The 11,221-nt window shown below is 40.2% G+C and overlaps 1 protein-coding gene across 4 annotated transcripts in view; it reads right to left on the minus strand.

Annotated features, from left to right (window-relative positions):
* Positions 1-11,181, minus strand: part of LOC110986192 (uncharacterized) — a 20,116-nt gene extending 8,935 nt beyond the window's left edge. The window contains exons 1-11 of one of the 4 annotated variants that reach the window (XM_022247875.2): positions 11,005-11,181; positions 9,481-9,595; positions 8,406-8,543; positions 8,053-8,164; positions 6,575-6,749; positions 5,685-5,796; positions 4,568-4,674; positions 2,296-2,422; positions 1,302-1,422; positions 851-936; positions 362-564 (exon numbers count right to left, since the gene is read on the minus strand). In XM_022247875.2, coding sequence (XP_022103567.2) covers positions 362-564; positions 851-936; positions 1,302-1,422; positions 2,296-2,422; positions 4,568-4,674; positions 5,685-5,796; positions 6,575-6,749; positions 8,053-8,164; positions 8,406-8,543; positions 9,481-9,508 — 1,209 coding nt within the window. In that variant the 5' untranslated portion in view covers positions 9,509-9,595; positions 11,005-11,181. Of the gene's footprint in view, positions 1-361; positions 565-850; positions 937-1,301; positions 1,423-2,295; positions 2,423-4,567; positions 4,675-5,684; positions 5,797-6,574; positions 6,750-8,052; positions 8,165-8,405; positions 8,544-8,787; positions 8,976-9,480; positions 9,596-11,004 lie in introns of those variants that run through there. The other 3 variants (XM_022247876.2, XM_022247874.2, XM_022247877.2) reach the window with 3 other exon arrangements.
* Between the last annotated feature and the right edge of the window lie 40 nt (positions 11,182-11,221).

The following is an 11,221-nucleotide window of genomic DNA, read 5'->3' on the forward strand; positions in this document are numbered from 1 at the left end:
CCGTCATTAAAAGTACTTTTCGTTATATCACAAGAAGTAGAAAAGTAAAAATAAGACTTACGTCCTTTGCAAGATAATTAAAATAAATGGATTACTGTAAGCTTTCCTGCCAAATGTGAGATTCAGAGGGTGTGGTGCTCTGTAGCAAGCATGCCCTGTACATAGGGCTAGGCAGTGCACGTGGTGTAAATGAGATTATATCCAAGAACATAGTGCATGGGGCAAACTGCTGAGTTGATAGACTTGGCGCTTGAGTGTCTACACTGATGAGATTTGTATACAAAAACAAATATAAAGAGGACTAATGGATTCATGTACATGAGTGTAAACAGCCCCCTTCCAATACAAGCAAAGTGATTACTATTATCTCTTGGCTTCTGATTGACGACATCAGGTCAACGTTACTTCCACCTATGACAACTGGCCTCCCCTGTCTTTTGCCATCTTGAGTGGTTGCATGCCTATGCTTGGTGCGTCTGTTGTGAGCCTTTTGGTTCCGTATGTAGGAGAGTTCCAGGGCTATCTTGCTGCCAATGTCTGCATTATTCTTTATGAGTGCAATATCTGGCAGAGGTCTGTTAAGGTTACAGACTCCATCAGGAACTGGGATTGATAAAGGACTCGTAACAACATCTTTTGATCATACTGGTGTTATAACGAAAGCCCCAAAAGGTACTCTTCAAAGTGAAACATATTATCAAAATATCATGACAAAAACTAAATGATAGAACAGCATTATGCCTTCCAATAAATCATTAACATAAAAGCTCAGAAATTACATATAATTGTTGTACATATACACGTATCACAATATCAATATTTTTTAGGAATGTTGGCTTTGTAAGGATACTAGCTTTCAGTGAGTCGCCTTTGGTAATCTGGTTGACTCTTTCCAGAATGTACGGTGTCACGTCCTTGCCCTGTATGCCTTTATCACTACGAAAACAGTATCAGCCAATAAATAAAACTGTATCCAGGTGCAAGTGCTCTCACTCTATGTAAACTTTCAGGTTCGACATATCTTCTGAATGCAACACGAGCACAAACTGGGCAGGGGCCAGGCTCATAAAAGGACGGAGAAGAGTCTACAAAAATTCTAAACAAGCTTTGTTTTGTTTTTCCTTGTTTTCCGCATGGAATTGGACATAGTGACCTTGGAAACCTACCAGTTTAGCTCCAGCAAAATCACTTTCCATTCTTTCGATTGTTGTGATTAATATAAAATTTTTATCACTTGGTTACTCTTCCTTACGTCAGGGTCACTGAATGCAAATCAAGAATCAAATCTATCATGTCTATACCTTGCTTCCTGTAATGCAGTCTTAATAGCTTCTTCAATAGCTTGGCCTTCCGCTGCAAGATCAGCTGGTATTGGCACACCAATCAGTATGCCACTACCTAACTCCAAAGATAAATTGTAATCTGCCACAAGAGAAAATAAGATCACAAAGATGATTATGATCACGAAGTTGAATGACTGAATATCACACATGTGCAATATCTTCATGGTATATCATCTCCAGCATTTATCACATACTGCAACATTATGTTGTTTTGTACAGGAAATAAACATTTTCATTCACATCAGTTGCTGGACTCATAGATAAAAATCCCTTCACACACGCTCAAACTGAAATCTATGCGAAAACTTTCCATTTAATCATTTCAAAACCACAACGGTTGAGACTTTTCAACCACCACTTGACGTCTCCTCATTAGATTCTAGAAATTCCTAAACGTATGCGCCTAATGGAGTCTGTTGGAAATCCATAAGAAAAATATTATGGAAGAAAACGGTACTTTTTAAAATTGAAGATACAAGGGCTTGATGTGTGATCTTTTATACTGATGTAAGATGTGCACTTGGCCCTGCATCTTCAAGTTGAGTGAGGCGAGGGGAATATGGCGCACTGTGTGGTTGGTTCCTTGCTTTGCAGTGTTTGGTGATGTGCTTGGGAGCATAGTTTTAATATTATACATTTACATTCATTGTTCCTGAGCATGTGACTAAGGAAACACAGCTTTTTTTCTACTATTTCATTGTACTTAATAAATTATGTTTTACATCTCTATCGCTTAAGGATAATAAAATGATGGGCACACATGGGAAGTCTCATTGCATTGATTTCTTTAGAGTACCTCAGAATGCGTCAGAAACTGTTAAAAGAGACAGTCACCAACTATAGTCTCAGAGCTGAATTACATAAGTAACGAAAGCTTACAACTACATTTAGAAAGATTAAACCATTCATTACCAAATTACTACTTAACACGTCACAAAAAGAGAAACAGTACCTATTAATTCAGCAGCATCTCTTGCACATTTGACATGTATTGGGGCTTGATATCCACTGCTTGGTGTAAAGAATGCTGGGAAGTAACTACTGGGACCAAATGCTGCTACAGTAACGCCTTCAGTTTCCTATCCCAAATAAACAATATTTTATAAATTTAAAAATGATTTAAATTGAAGCACCAACTAAATATTAGAAGCAGAAAAAGATCTTCTGAATCCAAAAGTAACGGCAAAGGTGACTGCGAAGGACAAAAAAGAACAAAAATACAGAATTGGACATCTCAGCTATTAAAAGTACATGTACAGCGTACATGTACATGTAGGCCTGCTGCAAGGAGATATGCCAGCACTATTTCTCTTATACTCAACTTGACATCTGTTGTCAAGCACTCAATGAATATGAAGATTTGGACTTTGCTATATCAACAAAGTCTTGAGGAATAACTCTACATCTGGTCACAATATTCTACCCAGACTATGTTGATGATGCAGCACTACCATTAGATCACGTGAAGGAGGTACAAGAGCAAATTAACAAAGAGCAAAGTGAGGGTGGGAAATTAGGATTACACCTTATGTGCTACAAATACTGAGGGTGACAAAGTTGGATTACACCTTATGTGCTACAAACACTGAGGGTGACAAAGGTGGATTACACCTTATATGCTACAAACACTGAGGGTGACAAAGTTGGATTACACCTTATATGCTACAAACACTGGGGGTGACAAAGGTGGATTACACCTTATATGCTACAAACACTGAGGGTGACAAAGTTGGATTACACCTTATATGCTACAAACACTGAGGGTGACAAAGTTGGATTACACCTTTTATGCTAAGAACACTGAGTACATGACTTTTAAATCAGTATTTGAGTTCTTGTAGAAAGAGTGATTGACTTCAAAAACCTGGGATTAAGGATGGAAAGCACAGATACAGTCATCTCTTAAAAACACTAGTGTGGAAAGCTCTTTATAACATGAAGTAGATGCGGAAATAAAAAAGATGAGGTTTTTCAATGCAGACAGCACTTGAAACAATTGTCCTTTATACATGTGAAGCATAAGCTCTCACTTAGGTCACGACCCTCAATGGTTGCTACAGTTAGATGACACTTCATATCAGCTGGAAAATTCGCATCACGAATGGGTGTTCTATGGAGTTTTGTCTCTTACATGTACCAAAAAGATTGAATGTAAGAGTCTTAACCAAGCTCCTTCCTGAATTATACTGCCTACTCATGTAATAGAAAATTGCAGACCACTGCTTAAAACCACAGGCAAGTTCAATCAAAGACCACTAATTAACTAGCGTTTGGTTTGTGACATACCTAGCACATGTGCAGTGAAGTTGAAGTGTAAATGATCCTAGTCAACCGTTGTCATGTCGTTGGGCTGGAGGGGAGAATTGGTGGTAGAAGGAAGGGCAAAATAGCAAAAAAAGGGTGAAAATGGTCGTTTACTTGTGACATCATATTTTCTGGCATTTTTCTTATAACTGGTCCTCTCTGCACTGTGCTATTAAAAATGGTTTATGGCAAATAGTTGACTAGACTGGTCCAACCACTACTGTGTGTGTTTGATCAGAGTTGCTTGAACTATAGTTAACTATGGTGCTTGATTGAACTTGCCCAATGATTCATTCAGTGGTAAATGCTGGAATGGAGACTAGACAGGAAGCATCCTGTTCTTATGACAGACAGAACTGTGTTTCATGGTTACTACGACGAAGCCCAAGCCGGGTTGATTCCATGTTTAGGGGTCATTACTATATGGTACCTGCTACTAGCTGTTACGGCAATGCGAAGCTTTTTTTTAATAACTGATGCTACTGAATAGTGCATGTTGCAATAGACCAATCCATTATGCCCAGCCCCACTGCTTTCTCACCAATCACAACTGTGATTTATGTTCCAAAAGTCCAACATATGACATTTGTGCATGTGACACTCGCGGCCGGAATGTGTAGTGTGGCATTGGAGAAGAGCATGTGCTAAGTACCCACACGAGTAGTGGGACCGGTTTACTGGATCCAGTTACTGGCAAACCTGGATTTTGGTGTGGATGTGTTGACTATTTTTCTGAGTGAGCAACATATCATGCATCTAAGGTTCTTCAATGGGAAGAAATATGTTAATTGGAATGCCAAAACATTAATTATCCAGATCTTTTCAAGTCGGTTTTTTTTTTTTTGGTGAGCAACTTTTGATGCCGCATGAAAGTGCTGGATTGGAATATGTAACTTCCTCCTTTTTCATTCCATGCTTACCAAATATTCCAGGGTTCTTGGAATATCCAATATCGACTTGATGCCGGCTGAAATTACTGCCATTGGAGTGCGGCCTAATTCAGTCAAGTCAGCACTAACATCCATACCTGTGACAATCAATAAAATATAAAGATGAGTTTTATTTCAGCAATGAGAATTTATGAACACGCACAATTACCTTTGCTAGTATGGGTAGATTCAGGGACTCTTTTTGAGGAACATGTACATGTGTGCTCCTGTTCTACCGGGGTACAGTTTCCTATTTAAAAGTGCCAGAGAAACCAAGAAAAATACTGTTCCTTATGTGGTTGAACCATGTGGCTTCTCATAAGAAATGCATGCCACAGTATCTTTTTATAACATGGTCCTTTTTTTTACTGATCGCAGACTATTTGACTTACACGTAGCATATAGAATGAATACTCGGTGAGTCAATTTAGCCATTTGTATTGGTTGAGAGCCCGTTATAAGGCTGGTCTTAAACCTTAGATAAGTCACTGGCTTGTTGTGTGCCACCTTATGCAGTACAGGCCATGTTTGTGCAAATCTCCATTTAACCCCTTCACGCCGGGACTCGTTAAAACACGCCATACAAACTCAGATCTTCAGCCCGCTTTTCAGCTATTATTCTCGGCCCACGCTCGAGTGAACACGGTGAAAGAAGGCAGACCCTGGATCTTGTGTATATGGTAATTGGTCTTTGTGTGTAACCCAGAAATGAAAAGACCGAATTTGCATCATAATCACCAGCTTCACAATAGTCCCCACTTTGAAAAGAGGCAACGGTTACGTGGAAGCTTGAGTAGAGCCGCATGCCACCGAACAATCAGCCTTTTCACAGTGTAATTCAAAGCGTGCAGAGCACGCTGGGCCACAAACCAAGAACTTGCGGTTTGGCAGGTGGCTTTTGTGGCCAAGTGAGGCTGGAATTCATGGAGTCGGCTTTCAGAAAGAAATTCCCGCCGAGAAGGGGTCAAGGAGCTTTTTTATGATTATTTGTGAAAGGAGCATTCTATAGATTACAGAGGTGTGATGTCATTTTTAACAAGGAAGTGAGCTGGTCTGAACTGACCCATCTTTATTCACAGAAAAATCAGGCAGATAAAAATGAGCCAACTTATTTCTCCTCCTCTGTGGACGCCCCCGATTCCTCCAGTCACAAACACAGGTATTCCAGCACGATGAGCCCCAATCATAGTGCCTGACACTGTGGTACCACCTGTAAGTCCCTATAAATCAACATATAAGCAAATGATTGTTCATTAAAAACAGTACCAAAGCCTAGCAAACCTACAAGACCGTGAATCAATGATTTGATGTACACGTCTGTATGAAGGATGGTCAAACAGATCTTTGGATGTCTCTCTTGAGTCATTATTGGATTTCATAAAACTACAAAATTTGATCGACATGTGTACTTACACATTCAGTTTTAGGCATTTCCCCATCAAAATCATTTTATGATTGCAATTCCTGATCAGCTTATTTCCTAGCACTGCCAGAACTGAACTTTTAAAACAAGAAGGAATGGACAATTTATAAAAACAAGACAAGGTCACTCAGGTCTATACAGGGGCTGATGTACAAGATATCGGGCCCACCTCCCAGTGTTCTAGGTCTGTGACCTGGTTAATATATCTGCTCGGTCTGACTTTTCAATGTCATAGTGCAGTTTTACCAATTTTGAATTTAGCATTGGTTACATGTAGTATGGCAAAATGTTGCTTTTACAAAAGGCACCATTTTCTTTAACCCTAACAGTTCTCAGTCCTCCAACAGGTGAAGGATTGAGGACTGTTAGGGTTAATGAACTAAGATGATACCCTGTAGATGTGAAAGTTTCATAATTCATTTCCACCCCATCTTTTACAGTCCTACACACACGCTGGTTCACATGTAACCAAATTGTCCAACCCGTGGTAGTCAATTGACCAAAATGAAAATTCCGTTTTCAATTTAGAATGATGTATGATGAGGTGTGTAGGAACATGTACATGCATTCCTCACCTGACTTAAACCCCATGCAATGTCTCTACGAGACGCTTTGATTGGTCCAGAGCACTCTGTTAAATGTTGCAATTCTGTCTGCCTCAATCCGATGAGTAGCTTTCCGTTCATCAGAGCGATGGTGGCTGGCGTCACACCATTCTGTGCAACAATGGACTCGACTTCCTGAGCCATCCTGGACACACATGGACTATTTGTATTAACCCTAACACTCCTCAATCCTTCACCTGTTGGAGGACTGAGGACTGTTAGGGTTAAGTAGCTTGTGGTTAAAATGTCAGCAATGACAAACAAGCCCTTTTCAGCCAGGTAGTGAACATATTAACCTTAACCCTCCAGCCTACTTTGGCTAGAAGCCCTGCCACACACATCAGTCTGCATCATTTCTCTATGTGGCTTGTCTGTCTAGTGTAACAAGATCCAACAGGTCAACTCTCCCCAAGGCCAAACAGCCTGGAAGTCTGTGGTTGCCAGTCACCACAAGATTGGACAGTAGCATTGTTCCGCTGCTGTTGATTGCCCAGTGCATCAAAGTGCATCAGACTTTTTAACCTGATGCACTGTGCTGTATCTGGTAGGGTTAGGATTAACGATACACATTGTGACAGTTTAAAGATTGACACATTTTTAAATTGAGATGGAAAATTAGAAGATGCTTTATGAAAAGCAAACACATGCCATGCACTCACGAAGCCCCTCTAACATCTTACGCTCTTAATAATCTGCAAAATCAATTTGATCTATGTGAAAGGAAAAAATTTTAACAACACTTTTTGAAAAAAGCAGTATGTTAATTGATTGAAGCCAATCTACACATGTGTGTTGTCTGCATTTTTCTTTAATTTGGTGTTAAAGTATTCAAAACACGTTATATGCATACAATTGAAGTTTCAGTAAGAGTTTTCTTGATTAAACATTTAACTTTGCATGCTCATAAGCAAAGTCAGCAAAGTCAGATAAGTATACATGTACATGATGCAGGGCTTGTTAAATTATTCCTTTCTAACACTTAACAATAACATGTGACGACATTTATAGTGTAAAAATGAGAACATAACAGTTATTTTGTCCATGTACAAACAAAACACAATTCTGAAATAAGCACAAGTCACTGATTTTTTTTGGCAAGCAATTTTCTCTATAAGAGATTTTCTGAAGATAAATGTCATGCTTATGTACACCACATGTGTGCCTTAACTATGTTCGGCGCGATCGCTCGATCGCGCAATCATGTGATTTCCGCAAGATTACCTGATCTTGTATAATCTGTTTATAATTTCCCCTTCTGAAAACTCCACATTCTTTCGAATTCAATGTTGTGAAAGATTATTTCACAAAATGAGGATAAAAGTCAGATGTTTCAGACAGCATGATGATGGACTGATCATGCTCAACAACTATATGCAACACCAATCTTGCTTTGTTTGAGAGAACAGAGAAAGAACCTTCACAACTGCCTGGCATGTGGCTGGTGTTACCTGAGATTGTGAGGGTATGGCATCCCATGTGTTATGATGGTACTCTCTAACGCAACCACAGGTTCATCTTTGGAGAGAGCAGATGCTACAGCAGGGTGATACTCCAGCAAATCTTAACAAAATGGGGAGGGGGGAAATAACAGAACATGATAAAACACTAATCTAAATGAAAAAAAAAAGACTTTGGTGCAAAAAATATTAAGTTCTATCACTGCCTTCTTTGATAAATTATAATGCTGGCCACTGTCCGAAGAAATAACATGAAGAAATTTGACACCAAAGGGAAAAAAAGAGCTTTATCAATTTCAAGTACAAACACATATGGTAGTTTGTCCCGCTAGTAAGGTCCTCACCATTAGCACCAAGTATCTTCCAGGTAGAAGAGTATCTCTTGCAAATTGCATTGTAGAATTTGTTCAGGCAAGATCCTTTCTGCCACAGGATTCTCATCCGTTGCATTTTTCCTACTTGCTGGTACTGATGCACCCGCACTGCAAATCACAATTGCAAATCATGATAAAATTATAGAGACAATTACAAATTATCCGCGCTCTATTCACTGGTTTGACAACGTAGTTTGCCACTGTTTTCCTTTAGGGTTTCATGCAGTAGCTCATTATGTGCACATTCCAAAGTTTGCTTGACAGCAGGCAGTGTGAGTGGAATTTGGTCGCATTTTGTCAGTTTTCAACGCAAGAAATGATTGCAAGACTCACTGAAGACATATTACTTCACCTTTTGACATGTGGAGAAGCTGGCAGGCCATTTTGAACTTGCAGGTATTTTGTTGTACCCTTGTCGTCATTATTAGCACTTTGGGGGAAATTTTGGGGTTCAGTGCATGGTAACAGTATTAACAGTATACTCTGGCACAAACTGGGCTTTATAATGGGGTACTACTGCAGTACAACGGTCAAAGTCTAAAATCAAAAAAGAAGTACAATGCCCTACCGTACAAGTAGTTAGGACTGCAGGGTTTTGGGTGGTAGATCATGTGTAGTTAAGCATGACCTGATGTGGTGAGGATTTGGACTTTGAATTTAGCCCGGAAAGAATATTCATGGATTTTAGTTTTACCATTCTGCCATTATCAAATATCGATTCAACTGGCTTGCAGGTTAATGGTTTCGATCATTTCCTTGCTTTGTACTACAGTCGTCTTCCCATTTCCAGATGCTTCTAATTCCGAATTGTTTGAAAAGAAATGCCACATTTTTGCATTGTTCTCTGATAACACATTTTCAGACAAATACTGTTTTCAAAGATAAAGTGTAAGCTTTTTATACAAATTTCATTTTCAGGAAAATTTTAGAAAGAAAGAATTTCGGCCAGATTTTCTACTTGCACACTGACATGTTCAGATGGTTTGTCAAAAATCTTGAGAGCCAAAAAATCAACAAAACATTTATAGGGAGGCATGCCACTCACCATGTGCGATTCCGAGTACTTTTATCATACTCAATTCATTATCTAACCGATCTTTAGCCGATTTAGCCAGCTACAAGTAGACAGTGCCCTCTTTGATGCGTATACATGACTGAACCTATAAAGGTCATTAAATATTTACTTTCAAATCCGAGTAGCATCTGTTGTCTAGCGGATCATAAGTCACGATCCCAGCTGGGTTAGAATCCAGTGATGGTCCCTTTATTTTTCTTCCCCCAAAAGTTCAAAATATTCAGAAAGAATTCTACATGTAAGTGCAGACAACACTTGATGCCCCTGTGCACAAACCTATGAGACTTGTCTGAGAAATCCTAAGTGTTTTCTAAGTAAATGCTGGGAATTTTCTGAGCAAAATTTCACTTTTAAGAACATTTTATCATTTTCTGATGGCTGCAATAACATTTCAAGGGAAAATTAGTGTTGTTCGTGCATGGAACTCTTTCTGAATATTCTTTTGTCAATTCTAAATTGACTTCAACAGTTAATTATAGAGTTTTGCATTTTTTTTTCTGATTTGTGGCTCTGGAGGATTTTTTTTAAAGGGAAAAAGTCCAAAATTGTATAATGGTCTGATTCCCACCTATTGAGTTCGCAAATTTACAGTCACCTCACCCCATTTCCACTTTGCCCCTGACCGCTTCACCCCTAACTATATCGCCCCATTTCCTCTTCGCCCCATCGCCACTTTCTCTCAATCTAAACTTCAACATCTTTTGGTTTAGTTTTGAAGGTTGCAATGTCGACTGCCTGCCCAGCCGAATTAAAAGTTCAAATTCAGGCAATTTGCTAAGGAAAATGTTACAATCAACAAGTGATGGTGAAGCGATGTGGAGATGGGGTGGAGTGGGATGGGGCGAATTTGCAGCAGGGCAATGTGGGGACGAAGTGGCTAGGGGTGAGGTGACATGGGGCGAAGTGGAAACAGGACGAAGTGACTGACACCCTATGTCGGCACGGAACTAGACTTAGACTAGAGTTGTCATGGTAAGAATTTCTCAGTCCCCAAAACAGTTACTGCACATGTGCCTGTCTACGTTAATTGTCGCGATCCGGAACTGGGAAAATTACTGCATCATGGGCCACAGTCCACAAAGCAAAAGCCTAGGCCTTTGTCTTTGGCACGGGATTTCGGCATTGCCATTGGGATGCCGAGTGATCATGGCGTACCAGGTACCCCCAAAACTGGGGGGTTGGCCATTCGCCACGCTCCCACGGCATTGGTACAGCCTGACGGCCATGACCAAATGACCGCCGATGACTGAGGCTGAGCCCATGTTAGCCCCACAAATAGGGCTGTAGTGGATCTCTTTTTTTACAATCTGTCTCTTATCTGTCACCACCACAGATAAGAGACAGATTGTACATGTTGTAAAAGAGAGCCACTAGGGGGCCCACCAGACTACAGCCCTATTTGTGCGGCTAAGCCCATGTGCACGAGAAACGAACCTGTGAGTGTGTCTGTGATTTGTGAAACAAAAAAAACCAAAGAAACAAAATGCTACATACCTTGACCAACTACGCAGAAAATCCTTCAACTGGTCTACTGACGCCTTGGTTGGCCAGGAAACACTGCATTTGTATTTCGCGGCTCGGCGGTACTGCAGATCTGCAGACACTAACCTAGCCTACTTATTGGGGCGGAGCTCGTGAGACTTTCGGGTACATTCGTATCGCGGCCGCGCGCCTGGCCGAAGGCCCGATTTCCCGCGCTTGCAACAGCGCC

Source organism: Acanthaster planci, linkage group LG02, assembly GCF_054643075.1.
Source record: "Acanthaster planci isolate LZ-2023a linkage group LG02, COTS_SCS, whole genome shotgun sequence".
In the NCBI taxonomy this organism is placed as follows: domain Eukaryota; kingdom Metazoa; phylum Echinodermata; class Asteroidea; order Valvatida; family Acanthasteridae; genus Acanthaster; species Acanthaster planci.